A 19,273-nucleotide genomic window follows, 5' to 3' on the forward strand; every position below is an offset into this window, starting at 1 on the left:
TCAATTTAACTGTTAGGATATCTTTTCTGAAGGTATCTGTCTGGCCTGTAGCCTCATACGAAAGTGAAACACTGATAATAAACAGTTCTAATAACAAGAGAATAGATGATTTTGAAATGTGGTGCTACATAAGAAAGCTGACGATCAGATGGCTGGATGGAGAAACTAATGAGGAGGTACTGGATCAATGTGGGGGAAAATGAAAGTTATGGCACAACTTGACTAAAAGAAGTGATCAATTGACAGGACACATCTTGAAGCATCAAGGACTCGTCAATTTGGTAATGGAGGGAATTACGTGGAGGTAAAAACAATAAAGGGAGACCATGGTGTGAAAAAGCAAGCAGGTTCACATGGATGTAGGTTGCACAATAACTATTTCCTTTAAATAATTGTTGATGTTTGTGGCTTTTCAAATACCTTAAATTAACTTACTTGACAGCAGAAGTCACAGGAATTATATGAACTAGCAGTACCAATAACACAACTTACGTAACATAATAAAATAACCCATCACATGTCTAAGGGACTGACAACAATCCATATGAGGCAGCAAATGCAAGTTATATTACATACATTAAAAACAAAGATTCCAAGACTTACCAAGCGGGAAAGCGCCAGCAGACAGGCACAATGAACAAAACACACAAACACACACACACAGAATTACTAGCTTTCGCAACCGATGGTTGCTTCTTCAGGAAGGAGAGGGAAAGACGAAAGGATGTGGGTTTTAAGGGAGAGGGTAAGGAGTCATTCCAATCCCGGGAGCGGAAAGACTTCCCTTAGGGGAAAAGAACGACAGGTGTACACTCGCGCGCGCGCGCACACACACACACACACACACACACACACACACACACACACACACACACATATCCATCCGCACATACACAGACACAAGTAGACATATTTAAAGGCAAAGAGTAAGGGCAGAGATGTCAGTCAAGGCGGAAGTACAGAGGCAAAGAAGTTGTTGAAAGACAGGTGAGGTATGAGCGGCGGCAACTTGAAATTAGCGGAGGTTGAGGCCTGGCGGATATCGAGAAGAGAGGATATACTGAAGGGCGAGTTCCCATCTCCGGAGTTCGGATAGGTTGGTGTTGGTGGGAAGTATGCAGATAACTCAGATGGTGTAACACTGTGCCAAGATGTGCTGGCAGTGCATCAAGGCATGTTTAGCCACAGGGTGATCCTCATTACCAACAAACACTGTCTGCCTGTGTCCATTCATGCGAATGGACAGTTTGTTGCTGGTCATTCCCACATAGAAAGCGTCACAGTGCAGGCAGGTCAGTTGGTAAATCACGTGGGTGCTTTCACACGTGGCTCTCCCTTTGATCGTGTACACCTTCCGGGTTACAGGACTGGAGTAGGTGGTGGTGGGAGGGTGCATAGGACAGGTTTTACACCGGAGGCGGTTGCAAGGGTAGGAGTCCTATGCACCCTCCCACCACCACCTACTCCAGTCCTGTAACCCGGAAGGTGTACACGATCAAAGGGAGAGCCACGTGTGAAAGCACCCACGTGATTTACCAACTGACCTGCCTGCACTGTGACGCTTTTTATGTGGGAATGACCAGCAACAAACTGTCCATTCGCATGAATGGACACAGGCAGACAGTGTTTGTTGGTAATGAGGATCACCCTGTAGCTAAACATGCCTTGATGCACGGCCAGCACATCTTGGCACAGTGTTACACCGTCCGAGTTATCTGGATACTTCCCACCAACACCAACCTATCCGAACTCCGGAGACGGGAACTCGCCCTTCAGTATATCCTCTCTTCTCGATATCCGCCAGGCCTCAACCTTCGCTAATTTCAAGTTGCCGCCGCTCATACCTCACCTGTCTTTCAACAACTTCTTTGCCTCTGTACTTCCGCCTCGACTGACATCTCTGCCCTTACTCTTTGCCTTTAAATATGTCTGCTTGTGTCTGTGTATGTGCAGATGGATGGATGTGTGTGTGTGTGTGTGTGTGTGTGTGTGTGTGTGTGTGTGTGTGTGTGTGTGTGTGTGTGTGTGTGTGTACACCTGTCCTCTTTTTCCCCTAAGGGAAGTCTTTCCACTCCCGGGATTAGAATGACTCCTAACCCTCTCCCTTAAAACCCACATCCTTTCGTCTTTCCCTCTCCTTCCTGAAGAAGCAACCATCGGTTGCGAAAGCTAGTAATTCTGTGTGTGTGTGTGTGTGTGTTTGTGTGTTTTGTTCATTGTGCCTGTCTGCCGGCGCTTTCCCGCTTGGTAAGTCTTGGAATCTTTGTTTTTAATATATTTTCCCCATGTGGAAGTTTCTTTCTATTTTATTTACATGATATTACATACAGATACACTACAAAACATATAAAAATGAACCAAAACTAATCACGACCAAACTCCCACAAAAGAGACCCATCATCAACTGTTTAAGTAATATTGAAAGGAGCTGAATATGGCCAAATGTATTACCTTTTCTTAACTTAAGGTTCTGTCATTGGGAACTAAAACAACAGTAGCAGAATAAGAAAATGTAAAAAGGTGTAAAGGTGCCACAAAATTAAGAAAAAAATAATAAACTTAGAATCTCAGGAGTAGTGCTCTCAAGACGTATAATAAGACCAATATACACATGAAATCACAAGCTAATGTTTTACTTTGAAGTTTATGGAAGAAAAATCACAATGTTGAATATGTTTAGTACTTCCCAAAAAATTTTTAAATACAAATGAAAATAACAAATAGCTCATGGAACTTGCCGTGATGGGTTAACCCGAAGTCCATAATTCTATCTCTTGATGATGTACTTTTCGATGGTATTCTCTGAGGAACATTTGGAATTGCCTGCAACAAAATACAGGATTATGTTACGTAATACTACAACCATAATACAGTATACACACATGGAAAACAACCACTCAATAAAAGCTGACTGATAAGTGGTGCACAGCTCTATGTGGCATGGGTGGCTGTCTTTGAGTGTTTATGTGCATGTGCTCTTAAACCAGAAAAAGCTAGTAAAGTCTTTGTAGTGCTGTTTTTTACTATGCATAAAGCAGCTGCAGGTGACTGCTTGCCTTTCTTGCTTTTTTAAAATTTCCATCTTATAATTCGTGTGGCTGTATCAAGCATTACACCGATGTTATAATGACAATAGTTCGTTGGAGTTTCTTGACCTCACAGCTGCCCAAATAAATTGTGAAAGGTGAATAAATGTGAGGAAAAAGAACACAAGAAGGGGCTCATTCAACTGTCAGCATTTTCTTAATTCATAAAAATCAACATAGATTAACCAAAAGGCGACCAGTATACTGCCAGTTAATGGTGTCCAAAGGGCACAATATTTTGGCAATCAGACACATCACTGTCTCCTCCAATGCACTAATGAACTGACCTCTTGGGACTGCACAGCCAGTTTGCACCCCCCCCCCCCCCTCCCCTACCCAATTCTGCATGTGGTCCACATCCAAGGCTGTGTGTCAGCATCTCCTAAGAGGTGGCTGAGTCGGCATTTAGCCAGTGATGCCAAGTGGCGATCTGTACTTGCAACAGAATGGTTGTAGGCACTCTGACCACCCTGGCCACCAGCTAGTCGTGTTTTTCTTTGTCATCACCTTAATTACACCCAGTGTTGGTTCCCAAGCCTTTCTGAGACTATGGCTGCAGTCCCAGTTGGTAAAATTGCCCTTGGTGCAGGTTTTGATGACCACTCTAACAATATTTTCCCAATATTTTGACATTTGTGCAACAATGGTAATGCATTTGTATGAAACTTTCCATTTTCATCTTTCAATCAACTTTTTCCACGTTAATAATATGTTCTTGTCTTTTCTACTGTGGTTTCCTATACTACTGGTCTCAAATTTTTTATTTTCTTTGCCAATGCTGGACTTTTTTATATTCGGTTCTTGAAACCCTGAGCCTAATGATATTTGTTCTGTTTCTTTACAAGAGCTCTCTGACTGACCAAAAAAGTAAAGCACTCAGAAGACACAGTTGGATATCATTGAACTTCACACATGTACATGTCATCAGGGTATGTAAATGATTGAGAGTTGCAATTCTCTGTAACAGATAGAATGGTCACCACAGTGCATTAGTGTTGTTCATATTTAATGTTGTTACCAGGCCTGTTGGGAGCATAAAAAGCAAGGGACATTGAGATGCTGTGTATTCATGTGAAACAGCATTATCAGCTCTTGACAGTGTTTGAAAGGGACCTTGTAGTGGGTCTCCATTTGTCCAGCTGATCTAATCATGCAAAATCCTTATTTTTGGGGCCATGGAATATCACATTGGCCCATTGTTGGACTATACAGGAAAAAGAGGAAAGGCATGCTTGTTGTCAAGGTTCCAGTAGACTGCATCTGACCACTATGAGGGAGGATTGCCGTATTGTGCACCAAGCATACAGTACCCCTTGAAATCTATATCAAATCTGCCATCTGAGAACAAGTCATGGACTCCCTGTGTCATCCCGTACCATCAGTAAGAGATTAGCAGTGGCCAGGATATGGAATTACCAACCAATAGGTAGGCTCCTGTTAACACCTCAACACAAATGGCAGGTCAGCACCATCGACAAATATGGCAATGATCTGGGCAGGAACCCCATTCATCCAATGTTTTTGAGGGCACTGTGGTGTTACGGTGTCATGGTGCAGGGAGCCATCAGGTATGACTTCTGGTCACAGCTGGTAGTGACTGAGGGAAATCTGACAGCCTGACAGGGTCACAGACATCCTGCATCCTCCCATGTTACAATATCATGGTGCCATTTTTCACCAGTGCAATGCTTGCTCATACATAGCAAGTATCTGGAATTGGCTGCTTAATACTGAGGTACTCTACTGGACAGTCATATCTGTTCCCAATACAACACACGTGAGACCAGCTCAGGTGTCAATTCTGTCCCAGTGCCAGTGTTCAGTTACCAAGGCCTAGTTTCAAAGTTATGGTACCAGCTTGCCTCAGAAGAAGATACAAAGACTTTACAACATTCTTCCTAACCGAATAAGTCCACGCATCCAGGCCAGAGCAAGTGCAACATCATATTGATAAGCAGACTCGTATTGGTAAGTTCTTTGTAAATGTGATTTCATTTTGTAATCACTGAAATAACATCACATATCCTATCAACATGTGAAGCTTTATTTTGTTTGCTACTCTCCTTCTGAGTGTTTCACTTTTGCGTCAGGCAGTGAGAGAGAGAGAGAGAGAGAGAGAGAGAGAGAGAGAGAGAGAGAGAGAGAGTGGGTGTGTGAGCGCGCGCATGCGCATGCTTGTGTGTCGCCACATACATAGTAAATTAAAAACTAATTTTATTTCTAATAGCTCTTGAGTGCCAGTTCACAAGCAGTACAGCTTTATCCAGACTCACATGTCAAGTGGGAAAATTACCGGTACATACCATGATGATTCAGATGTCTACTCAATCATTCAATCTAGAGCTTTGGAAATGGTACCATCTACTTAAAAACTACTATTAATTAATGTTATACAAGTAAATCTGCCTTTGGATATATTGCAAACAACTTTCTGAAACCCCACATTAAGCTTTCGAATTCCTCAACCACCTTCTTAAAATACTAGACAAGTAACAAACTACTGTGACAATAAAATATAACTTATGCTTTTTAAAGAGAGAGACCATGTATAGTGTCATACACACAAAGGAAAATTACACACAGGAGTACAATGTGTCACTCAATCACTGTAACTATAAGGGGAAAAAAAAGAAAAAAAGAGAGGAAAATAAAGGAGCGAGATCAATAAACTACTTTCAAGCAACAATGGGACTGAATGAAGAGCCATACCATTAAGGACTCTTAGCTAAAACAACAAAAACCAGAACTCCATGGATGAGAGAAAAATAAAAATGTATCACCAAATTTCAAACATGTAAAAAACATAGGAGAGAGGAGGTGGTCTTAATGTGAAATATTTAACACCGGCAGGATTACTCATAATGAGTTAGGTGATGTACCACTTTCTCAGTTTCCTCTTCTTTTTAAATGGCATCTTCAACAACATTCTGGAATACACTCAGCCAACAGAAAGGATCTGAGTAAGAGCCACAATTTGTTTTCATTATCCTTCTTCACACCTGTACTTCTAAGCTTCACTCTCTCAGTGACCCCTCTAGTAACTGTTACTGAAAAATCATGCGGTGTTACTCTCCTTTGAACATGTCAGCAAAGGTTAGCATGCAGTATGAGACACAAGAGTCTTACTTTAACTGTTGCATGTTGTCGTTGTGATCTTCAGTCCAGAGACTGGTCTGATGCAGCTCTCCATTCTACTCTTTCCTGTGCAAGCTGCTTCATCTCCGAGTAACTACTGTAACCTACATTCTTCTGAATTTGTTTACTGTATTCATACCTTGTTCTACCTCTACAATTTTTACCCTCTGTGCATCCCTCCAATACCAAACTGAAGATCCCTTGATGCCTCAGAATGTGTCCTACCAACTGATCCCTTCTTCTAGTCAAGTTGTGCCACAAATTCCTCTTCTCCCCAATTCTATTCAGTATCACCTCATTAGTTACATGATCTACCCATTTAATCTTCAGCATTCTTCTGCAGCGCCGCATTTTAAAAGCTTCTATTCTCTTCTTGTCTGAACTATTTATCGTCCATGTTTCATTTCCATACATGGATATACTCCATACAAATACTTTCAGAAAAGGCTTCCTGACATTTAAATCTATACTAGATGTTAACATGTTTCTCTTCTTCAGAAATGCTTTCCTTATCATTTCGAGTCTACATTTTATACCCTCTCTACTTCAATAATCATCAGTTATTTTGCCCCCTAAATAGCAAAACTCCTTTACTACTTTAAGTGTGTCATTCCCCAATTTAATTCCCTCAACATCACCCGACTTAATTCGACTACATTCCATTATCCTCGTTTTGCTTTTGTTGATGTTCATATTATATCCTCCTTTCAAGACACTGTGCATTCCATTCAACTGCTCTTCCAGGTCCTTTGCTGTTTCTGCCAGACTTATAATGTCGTCGACAAACCCGAAAGTTTTTATTTCTTCTCCATGGACTTTGATTCCTACTCCAAATTTTTCTTTCATTTCCTTTACTGCTTGCTCAATACACATATTGAATAATGTTGTAGGTAGGCTACAACCCTGTCTTACACCCTACTCAACCACTGCTTCCCCTTCGGACCCCTCAACTCATAACTGCCACTCGGTCTCTGTACAAATAGTAAATACACTTTTGCTCCCTTTTTTACCCCTGCCACTTTCAGAATTTGAAAGAGAGTAGTGCACTCAACATTTTCAAAAGCTTTCTCTAAGTATACAAATGCTAGAAACATAGGTTTGCCTTTCCTTAATCTATCTTCAAAGATAAGCCGTAGGGGCCGTACTGCCTCACGTGTTCCAACATTTCTATGGAATCCAAACTGATCTTCCCCGAGGTCACCAGTTTTTCCATTCATTTGTAAAGATTCATGTTAGTATTTTGCAGCCGTGACTTACTATACTGATAGTTTGTTAATTTTCACATCTTTCAACACTTGCTTTCTTTGGGATTGGAATTATTGTATTCTTCATGAAGTTGAGGGTATTTCACATGTCTCACACACCTTGCTCACCAGATGGTAGAGTTTTGTCAGGGCTGGCTCTCCCAAGGGGATCTGTTGTTCTAATGGAATGTTGTCTACCCCTGCAACCTTGTTTCGACTTAGGTTATTCAGTGCTCTGTCAAATTCTTCACACAGTATCTTATCTCCCATTTCATCTTCATCTACGTCCTCTCCCATTTCCGTAATATTGCCCTCAACTACATCGCCCTTGTATAGGCTCTCTATATACTCCTTCCACCTTTCTGCATTCCCTTCTTTGCTTAGAACTGGTTTTCCATCTGAGCTCTTGATATTTATGCAAGTGGTTCTCTTCTCTCCAAAGGCCTCTTTAATTTTCCTGTAGGCAATATCACTGTTGCATATATGCAAAATAAAGTTAACATTCTAAACTGCAGAACAAAATGGACTGCTTCCTTTCATTTCACAGGAATGGTATAGCAGCGATATTACAAACAGGCATTGGGTCGGTATCATGAACTACACCCAGGTGTCTGACATCTTTTCTTCAGTTCTCTTCCTGGTTCTCTTCCTCCCTTTTCCATTCTTGCTTAATGGGTTCTGATTATCCATATTTTATCTACAGTATATAACAGAATTCCATTGTTAAGCATAGCTCAAATCAAAGTTCCTACTTTTAGTATTGGTCTGATTACAATTTTAATCTTTCACAAAGTATCATTTCAGTCCAAATTATGCGGCGAGAGCAAATTTCTTTGCAGGCATCAAGTCATTTCTAATCAAGATAATAAGGTATCTGACTGGAAATATCTAGTCAGGTTCTAGCCACTCTGATAACACTTTGGAGAAAGGCCACTTAGAAGAATATCTGGTCTAAGAAACCGGCCACTTATCTGTCGTTATTTAAAGTGTTACAGGAATATATGTAACTATTCTTTCTCCAAGAGTAGTACACCCTAATAAAGGACCAAGCTTCAAGATGAATTTTTCTTATTTGCTTTAGTTCTTTGATAATTTACAAATTTTAAAATAATGATAACAGAAAGTGTGATTATCCTCCCAAGAAAAAAGTGAGAAGAGAGTTATTGAGCAATTTCTTCCTCTTAAGTGCCTAAAATTCCTTTCTAATGCAACAAACATGACATATTTCTAGTAGAATTAAAGAAAACTGTGAAATCTAATGAATACATGCAACATGACCTCAATGCGGTCATATTAGCTCAGCCATTCATTCATGACAGTAGCTGTTATGTTCACTCATGTTTCTTTCGAAATAATTTTAGAAACTGACAACAGAAGGCAGCACCAGTCAAGGAAGAGGTAGTGAGGCATCCACACATTTCTCATATGAAATGAGTCTGGTTTTCGAGCAACAGGTCAATCAAGCATCGAAAAAATCACAGTCCAACCTATACCGGTACGTGGGCATGATCTTTCTTAACACAAAGTTGTGCTATGCTTGGGCTTGGCGTCCAAAGTACTAAACCTAATTTCTATAGCTGTAATGTTAGTTCAGTTTCATATCAACTAGTGAACGTTGGCGAAGGCAAGAGAGAAATTTTTTCTATGATGATCTAGATAAGAAAAAAATTAAAGATAATATATGTGCTATTCAGTTCCTAATGTTTGGCAAAAAATGATGGTTTTATGTATTTTGTGTTAATGTGACATACTCCTGAACAAAGAAACAAACAGATCCATAGACTGTGATTTCAATAAAATCATACTGTAAAACTTGCATCTTATTCAAGGCAACTTGAGGAGATTTGACCTGCACTTACCCCATCATCATCCGGCTCCAGATCAGTGAACATATGTGATGGGTTACTCACTTTCTGCAGCAGTTCAAGTGCAAGTCTTTTTGACATATCACTTTGGAAGAAAGGATGCTAAAGGACAAAAAAGAGAAACAATAATTAAAAAGAATATTTCTCAAACTTTTCCTTATACTGTAGCAACTTACCTATAAGAGATACATTGATAAATATGATAAGTACTGTTCCGGCAGAATTTGAATAACTTGGGAATAAAGCTGACCACTCACCAAATAATAGAGATATTTAGTCACTGTCAGGCAGACAAAAGAGAATGAAAACTTTGCTAGCTTTCACATAAATCCTTTAATAGCTGCCACCACATTGTCAATGTAGGTTGAGCCGGTGTGTGTGTGTGTGTGTGTGTGTGTGTGTGTGTGTGTGTGTGTGTGTGTGAGGGCACATTTGTACATGTAGCCTATTGAAGGATTTGTTCGAATGATAGTAGAGATATCTTTATGTAACTTTGATTTTGTGTAACTTTATGAAAATAAATGAAATCAGTAATAAGTTTATTCCATACTGCAACAAACTGCACAATAACTAAAGCAAAAACTCTTTCCCAATTGACAATGTACTCAGAAACGGAAACTAACAGATGTAGATAGTAAATGTATTATGAATTCATTATACACACAGTAATCTACTGGAAGTTTTGACATCTTATTACATTGGTGGTGAGAGCTTTTGCTTGGATGGGAGGAGGACAGATGCAGTATAGGAAGTATGAAAGTGAGCTTCAGTGTTTACGTATGTTAATATTATTAACAATGACCATTTCTGCAATCTAGCAACTATTTCTACAATTTGACACTTGTTGCGTACACACTCATTTTCAAAACTACGATATTTGTTACTCATAATCAAATATGCTCCTGTTTGTGTTTCCACCTGCTATGGATGGTATTGAGAGCTATGATATGATTATGTATACATGTTAGTGTTTCAATATCTATAGCTCTTGGAGAACGGCCTGAGAGCCCAAAATTGCATATCATGTAAAATACAGTAAATAAAAATATTTGCTAATCAAGCAATAACAACAAAGGTGAAATCACGTCTCCAACCTTCGAGGAAGGTTAAGGTTTACCACCCAGTCAGTAAAAAGGTCATTAGAGATGGAGTGCACACCTGGGTCAGGAAAGGAAATCTGCAGAGTCCTCCTCAGATGAATTATCCTGGAATTTGCCTTACAAGATTTAGGGAAAGCGTAGAAAACCTGAATCTGAATCACCAGGTGGGAATTTGAACCGCCATCCTCCCAAATATATAAGTTTCCATTTATTTTACATAAAATCAGGATGTGAACTATTTAGAAATCCACAGTTAATATGTGTGAAGCCAAAAGTGCATAACGCTTCAGGAGACCCACTGCATTTACCTTTCATGTTTATAGCAAATACATCTTGTGTAATTAGTATCATTGCTGCAGCATGCAAAAGGCATTTTGTTTATAAAAGTGTCTTTTTCTTTTATAATCCCTCCCCCCCTCACCCTTCAAGCTGTGATATTGGGTCTGCGATGTAAGACTAATCAAATGAAAAAAATAATTTTGCTGCTTGGTGAAAGCAGTAATAGAAACAATTAGTATCAGGAACCAATGTCACAATAACAAAAAGGCATAAAGCTTCATGAGACTATTAGACCTAGATATTCTTAGGTATTGAGAAACAAAGGTAGAGTACACACACACAGTGTCAGAAACCCACCAGGCTGGAATTCAAGTTATTTTGCATTCGAAAAACCATCAGTGGCAGGAGGAGGCAGCATGAACATTAATTACACAATGAATACAATGCATTTATGCAGACTTCTATTTCATTTTAAGAAAGCTGCTTTCCAGTATTGAATATCCCAGTAATGACAAACCATTAAGTATGGATAACAAACGCTGTCAGAACCTCTTATAAAGGAAAGCCACAATTACTATCAGCTGCTGTGGTGCCACTACTCAGACAGCAATGATGCTCAGGCAAGTCCTCTGATGTGGTCCACTAGACTAAGGCATTTAAGTGGCCTAAAGCCAGACTGACTATGTGTGTTAAGTTAAGGTGCGAGCAGTGGCGTGCACATCAAGAGTGTTATTGTATTAGCTACAGTGTTATTCTGGTGGGATCTATTTGTAATATACAGAATTCTAATGCAGGTTGGAGTGGACTTTGCTTAGGCAAGAGTGTGTTTTTTTCATATATGGAAGAACTACAACAACTCTTAATGCAAACAGTTACATGACAGGCACGTTTTCCAACTTGTCAAATTTTCAACTCAGAGAGACAAAAGGCTATGTTCTTGTCAGAAAACCTCAAAAGTACCACCTAAGACAAAAACTAGAGTCATTAATGAATCCAGCAGAACTTGAGATGCCTAGACTGTTTTCTCAGTTCCAAGAACATTTTTCAATTAAGAAACTTATTACTGAATCAAATTTCAAATTTTGGCAGTGAAAAAAGAGCCTCAATCAGTTACATGCAGACTGGGCTGCTGACCTACATGGTGTAGTTAAGAATTGTAATTTTAAATGTTAGTGCAGGCACAATTATGCAAACACTCTAGTCAAGGATGTTACAGCATGTCTTATTTCCGATTCGGAGCTGATGAACCACACACTAAGGAAATCAGATCCATCTCTGGTGGAAGTAACGTGAATAGCTGAAGCCTATGAAACTGCCTATGATGGAAGTAGATGTCATGACAGTCAACTCCCCAGCACCACTAATGCAGAACATCATGGCACCTCCGCCACATCAGCAGCAGCTCTATTGTATGGCTGTTGCCATTGCATTTACCAATTAAGCAGCACATAGTCCCAACAGATTACAATATGCTACAGGTGTGGCAAAAAAGGAAAGCGGGAAGGAGAGGGAAAGACGAAAGGATTTGGGTTTTAAGGGTGAGGGTACGGAGTCATTCCAATCCTGGGAGCGGAAAGACTTACCTTAGGAGGAAAAAGGGGACAGGTATACACACGCGCATCGACCCCCCCCCCCCCCCCCCCCCCCACACACACACACACACACACACACACACTCACACACTCACTCACTCACTCACTCACTCACTCACTCACTCACTCACTCTGTCTGTGCGGGCAGGGCACCAAGGAGGAGATTGAACTGCACCATAGTGTATTAGAAATTTGTTTAAAGGGACCTACCAAAACAGAAGAATGTAGTGCATTCATAGTGTCTACCACTTGGTAAGGTATAGGTACTGTGCCTAAATGAAGAGGGCAGTATCGTGACAAAAGTCACACAACTTGTAGAGATTATTTTGGTAAGTTTGAATACTTGTTCCCACTCACAGTGTTACGTTTGTGTAAAGATACATGTGTTGAGAAGAGTACCTACATTTACACAGGGTTCCTACAGATTGTGTTAAATAGTGAATAAATCCATGCTCGGAGAAAGTAGTATGCGAAGTAAGAGTAAATAGCAACATATGCTTGGGTAATGAACACTCAGAGTTTACGATTGGCAAGGGAACAGAAAGATCCTTGTCCTTACATGGTTTTAAATTAATCCAAAGGTACATGATGTATTAAGTAATCAAGTATTAAAAGGAGAACTGTTATAACCATCAAGTAATGCTATATAAATACAATAATATTGTACATAATGAACATGTATAAAATATCGTGTGTTAGAGCTAAGGAGGGGGATATGTAGTGCCTTGAGTATTTCGGAGAAAATTCTAGAGACACTCGTATTTTCACTGTCTCGAATACACGTTATTTTAGAGATAGGGGTGGTAATGTAGAACTATGTCTACTGCCTCACAATTAAGTGTGTACAGGACGGACGTGTATTGGATGGGCAATTGGCACGAGCAGGTAATCAACAAGCCCGCCTGAGAAGTTACGCTTACCGCCCATGGAGTAAACGCATCATACTCTGTGACATTAAAAAACATTGTTGGTATAAACATTTGAAGGTTGTTGAAAGAAGAGACTTTTATTCATTCTCTTATCTTACTGCTGTAAAAACGGGACTTGTTAAGCTTGGAGAGAATTATAAACTGTACGTATTCAAAGACGATTGTAATAGAGTCTGTCGGTCCAGAAGGTGTCGATCTTACGAGAAACATTTACTGTATGAAAACTGCTATGTATTATGAAAATACAGTGTTCAAAGCAATCTCGCATGTGTCGAGTTATTTTAAAGTATAGAAAATTCCTCCACAGTAGCATCTATTCTTCGGAGAAGAAGCTGAGCAGGAAATCGCCTCCTTTTATCCTGAGAGAAGAGTGGAGAAGCCAAGTAAGTTTGACAGCCAAAGGGGGAGTGTGAGTCTTGCACACTAGTATCACACTGCCACCCTTGATCACCGGTAACCGCCGTATCACCTGTACCACCTTTAGAATGCAATACAACAGCAATTCTCAGTGGCATGCATTCAACAAGTTCTCAGTAGGTTTCTAGAACTATAAGGCAGCAGATGTCCATGCACAGGTCACAGTTCCCATAAACGGTGGGCTGTTGGTTTGTGGATGCAGTGATCGCACCAAATAGTGTTCCAGATGTTTTCCATTAGGATCAGAGAATGCAGATTTAGTGACCAAGACGTCAACAACAGTCCACTATCATGCTCCTCAAACCACTGTAATACCATTAAGGCCTTGCAACATGGTCAATTATCCTGCAGGAAAATACCATCACCATCAGGGATGACATCAAGCATGGGGGGATCCATTCTTGTAAACCAAGGCGTCAAGGTGCCTTAGATTATAGCCATAGGTCACATGGAAGCCCTGGAATGTCCCCCATGGCATAATAATAGCTCCACTACACTGTGTTCATGATGCTGCCATGTTTCAAACAGCCATTTGCCTGAATTATGGTGTATCTACAGACAAATATCAGCCAGAAGTAACAAGAACTGCGATTCATCCATTCAGGTGTCAGGCTTGAATTGACCCACTGTCCAATCTCAATGATGCTATGATCACAGCAATCATAAATGATGATGTCGTTGGGTCAACATGTAAACACGGAATGGTTGTCTGCTGCAGAGTCCCATGTTCAACAATGTGGGGTGAACAGCCTGCTACAAAACACTTGTGCCTGCCACCAGCATTGTACTCTCCCATCATAACTGCCACAGATTGCTTTCTATTCCGCTTTACAGAGAAGGCAAACCTCTAATATCCACATTCTATGATGAGGTACGGACATCCAATAACTTGTCACTTTCTGACGGTTTCATCGTCCTTCAACTACTTTCCACATATGTTCAGTAGTGTAGCACCCGAACAGCCGACCAGCTTTGCCATTTCCGAAACGCTCATTCCTAGGTGCCAGGGCATAACGATCTGCCCTTTGTCAGAGTCACTTAAGTCAGCGGATTTCCCCATTAACAGCTCAAATTGTCACTATAATGATTCCCCATTTGTCTCTGCTCTGCTTATATTCTTTCCTTACCACATCACATGCATCACATGCCCACAACACCACCAGGCGGCTTTCAATCTCGCAATTGGGAAATCAACATATTGCATAAGTTCATCAGTGAATATTTCCATTGAAAGTTGCACCAAACAATACAGTACAATAGAGGACTTTCATGTATGCCTTCATCCTTTTTGTATATAAAGAAAGAGCTTTCATTCATTACTGTTCACCTATAAACAAATTACATATTACCTTTACTAAACTAACAAATTTCTCTCTCCCTCTTTATCCATGAAACATACCTGCAGGAGTTTTTCTGCTGTTGGCCTTTTCTTTGGATTTTTTGTCAATGCAACTTTGACAAAATTGTGAAATGTTGGGCTCCTAAAAGAAAACAAAAGAATATATTATCATAATACGACTCAGTAAAACTATTCTCAGTGTTACCAAGTTGTGAAACGCATCATATAATATGCCAAAGCTTGTTAGTAATACAGTGGGTCACTGATCTGGTAATATGACTAAAGTGTAATTTAGTTTTTACTCACCCTCATCACCAGGCAGATGAAATACACAAACAGACAACAGAGCAGAGCTCGAAATGTTTCAGACCTCTGTTTATACACTTTTTCTTATCACAGAAGGTAGAATACAAAGTTCCGACCATATCAGATTCATAAATGGTCTATAATTTACATGGTGTCACATACATACTCTTTTTAAACATAAAGTATAAAGACCCATTTTCTGAAGAACTATTTTTTTGGAATTATTGTTATCAATTGCCAGCAGAAGAAATCTATCAATACAATTCACGCACTGCCATACTGTCAAGTGCTTGGTGTTGTCTATCAAAGGTTGGAATGTACCATTCACTGAAGTTTTTAAAGTCACACTTCAGCTCCAGTCTCTATATCATCATCTGACTCAGTACAGATATTTTGACTGACTAAAATGTGTTGTAGAAACAACCATTTACAAAACTGGTGACAAGGAAAGCACTTCTGATTACAGACCTGCATCACTCCTCCCAGTCCTTAAAAATCATTTGAGAATGTGGTCTGTGACAGAACACTAACTCACTTAACTGTTGTTGTTGTTGTTGTTGTTGTTGTTGTGGTCTTCAATCCCAAGACTGGTTTGATGCATCTCTCCATGCTACTCTATCCTGTGCAAGATTATGCTACTCTATCTTGTACAAGATTATGTTACTCTATCCTGTGCAAGATTCTTCATCTCCCAGTACCTACTGCAGCCTACATCCTTGTGAATCTGTTTAGTGTATTCATCTCTTGGTCTCCCTCTATGATTTTTACCCTCCACACTGCCCTCCAGTACCAAATTGGTGATCCCTTAATGCCTCATAACATGTCCTACCAACCGATCCCTTCTTCTAGTCAAGTTGTGCCACAAACTACTCTTCTCCCCAATTCTATTTAATACCTCGTCATTAGTTATGTGATCTAATCTTCAGCATTCTTCTGTAGCACCACATTTCAAAAGCTTCTATTCTCTTCTTATCTAAAATATTTATCGTCCATGTTTCACTTCCATACATGGCTACACTCCATACAAATACTTTCAGAAACGACTTGTGACGCTTAAATCAATACTCGATGTTAACAAATTTCTCTATGCTTTCCTTGTCATTGCCAGTCTACATTTTATATCCTCTCTACTTTGACCATCATCAGTTGTTTTGCTCCCCAAATAGCAAAAATCCTTTACTACTTTTAGTGTCTCATTTCCTAATCTAATTCCCTCAGCATCACCTGATTTAATTAGAATATATTCCATAATCCTCGTTTTTCTTTTGTTGATGTTGATATTATACCCTCCTTTCAAGACACTGTCCATTCCGTTCAACTGCTCTTCCAAGTCCTTTGCTGTCTCTGACAGAATTACAATGTCATCGACAAACCTCAAAGTTTTTATTTCTTCTCCATGGATTTTAATACCTACTCCGAACTTTCTTTTGTTTCCTTTACTGCTTGCTCAATATACAGATTGAATAGCATCAGGAAGAGTCTACAACCCTGTCTCACTCCCTTCCCAGCCACTGCTTCCCTTTCATGTCCCTCGACTCTTATAACTGCCATCTGGTTTTGTACAAATTGTAAATAGCCTTTCGCTCCCTGTGTTTGACATCTGCCACCTTCAGAATTTGAAAGAGAGTATTCCAGTCAACATTGTCAAAAGCTTTCTCTAAGTCTACAAATGCTAAAAACATAGGTTTGCCTTTCCTTAATCTTTTTTCTAAGGTAAGTCGTAGGGTCAGTATTGCCTCACGTGTTCCAACATTTCTACAGAATCCAAACTGATCTTCCCCAAGGTCAGCTTCTACCAGTTTTTCCATTCATCTGTAAGGAATTCGCGTTAGTATTTTGCAGCTGTGACTTATTAAACTGATAATTCAGTAATTTTCACATCTGTCAACAGCTGCTTTCTTCGGGAGTGGAATTACTACATTCTTCTTGAAGTCTGAGGGAATTTCACCTGCCTCATACATCTTGCTCACCAGATGGTACAGTTTTGTTAGGCCTGGCTCTCCCAAGACTGTCAGTAATTCCAATGGAATGTTGTCTACTCCCAGGGTCTTGTTTCGACTTAGGTCTTTCAGTGCTCTGTCAAACTCTTCATGTAGTATCATATTTCCCATTTCCATGAAATTGTCCTCAAGAACATCGCCCCTGTATAGACCCTCCATATACTCCTTCCACCTTTCTGCTTTCCCTACTACACAATTGCAAACAATCAATAATGACCTTTTGACTTCAGAAGTAGACACTAATGGATGTACACGGAATAAAGCACAGAGCATAAAATTCCTTCTAGTCCATCTGAATAACAAGTTATAGTTAACCCAATACTAAATCAAAAAGCTCAATTCAGCATGTTATGTTCTTAGAAACATCTCTCATTGTGATGATCTAAAGACAAGAATGGTGGCTTGTCAAATGGAATTATTTTTTAGAGCAATGTACCTAAACAAAGTGTTTATTCAGCAGAAATGAGCAGCAAGAATATTGTGTAAAGTAAATAACCATACATCTTGGAGCATTATTAAGGATCTTGGGATTCTTACGCTTCCTTACTAATATCTTTACTCTTTAATGGTTTTTGTTGCTGATGATAAAAATCAGTTTCAAATGAACTGTGTTACACAATATGTGACAGGGAAATAATTTTCAAGTAGAATTTGCCTCCTTGATCTGGGTGGTAAGGTAGTCAACAAGCTCGCATCCACCATAAAGCAACAAATTGGGAATCTCTACCAATTAAAAATAAATGTAGAAGAATACCTCATAAGCCAATTAAAAGCATTTTCTCTGAAAAAATGACATTGTTTCAAATAAATATTAAGCTGCTAACAGTAGGTGCACAGTAGTTATATAATGAATCTCAGGAGGCAGCAGCTTTTCTCAAAGTAGAAGTTTTCTTACTAATGTGCTCAATTAAATTTATGTAGCATAAAGGTGAGAGCAAGAGGCAGTACAGTGATAGTTTACTGTACATACAGTAAACCAATAAATTTTCCGTTGTTTGTCTCAAGTTCACGTATACCTTGATTTATTCCACAACCAGGAAAGTTTCCCTTCTTGATGGGGTCTTCAGAACACAATGGCTGGGTGGAAGAATGAATGACTGGAAGAATTAATGAATGAATGAGCACATTTTTCTTACTATCTTACATGTACATGCAGGAATATTTCTGGAGCTCTGAAGAAAGAAGTGGCCTTCAATTTGTTTCAAATGAAGAGGTGCACATCTGAGTACAATCATGGTTCTACAGGCAACTGCAAATATTTTTCCAACAAGGCACTGCCCATCTTGTCCCAAAGTGTGCTTCCTCTACAATTTTTGCCATCCACATTTCCCTCCATTAGCAAACTGATGATTCTTTGATGCCTTTGTATGAGAAAAACTTTTCATATCATACAAAATTTATTTACTCTTCCTTCATCTGTCTTTTTTTCATCTGACTGCCTCTTATAAAATGGTGGAAACAAAAAAACCCTTTTTTCTTATGAACTGCCAACAATTAATAACTAAGTTCCACACTTATCAATTTTACAGCCAAATTAACACATCATGGAAAACTAAAAGCCATTATAAACTCTTCAAAATAACTCTGCACACACTGTGAATATCTAATGGAAGACACAAAAATAATTACTACCTGCCATTAAGCTGAATTAATTTAACAAAAGACAGACAAAATTTCAGGAAAAAGTAATTGATAGAGGAGGAAGATGGTTCAAGAATAAATCAGTCTTTAGTTAACAAATTCACAACAGTATTTTTTTACAACTTTTTCTTAATTCAACAAGATTCTCAGATATGTTGTCATTTACAGGTTTTAACAGTAACTTCACGCATAATTTGAAAAACCTGGATACATGCATATTTTATGTACTTTAATTTTTCATAGTACACTGCAAAAGTTTTTCTATTACAATTTCTTGAAGATTCTGTGGATGAAATTTTAAATTAACCTAATTGCATGTAATATTACAATGTAATGGAAC

At 39.2% G+C, this 19,273-nt stretch overlaps 1 protein-coding gene across 13 annotated transcripts in view; it reads right to left on the reverse strand.

The window, feature by feature from the left end:
- The window catches only part of LOC126336976 (mitogen-activated protein kinase kinase kinase kinase 5), a 290,756-nt gene that overhangs the window by 192,665 nt on the left and 78,818 nt on the right, over window positions 1-19,273 (reverse strand). For all 13 annotated transcript variants that reach the window (XM_050001210.1, XM_050001206.1, XM_050001199.1 and 10 more), the window contains exons 7-9: window positions 15,047-15,128; window positions 9,325-9,432; window positions 2,739-2,823 (exon numbers count right to left, since the gene is read on the reverse strand). In XM_050001210.1, the coding sequence (XP_049857167.1) occupies window positions 2,739-2,823; window positions 9,325-9,432; window positions 15,047-15,128 (275 nt within the window). The remainder of the gene's footprint in view (window positions 1-2,738; window positions 2,824-9,324; window positions 9,433-15,046; window positions 15,129-19,273) is intronic.

Source organism: Schistocerca gregaria, chromosome 2 (genome assembly GCF_023897955.1).
Source record: "Schistocerca gregaria isolate iqSchGreg1 chromosome 2, iqSchGreg1.2, whole genome shotgun sequence".
Lineage (NCBI taxonomy): Eukaryota > Metazoa > Arthropoda > Insecta > Orthoptera > Acrididae > Schistocerca > Schistocerca gregaria.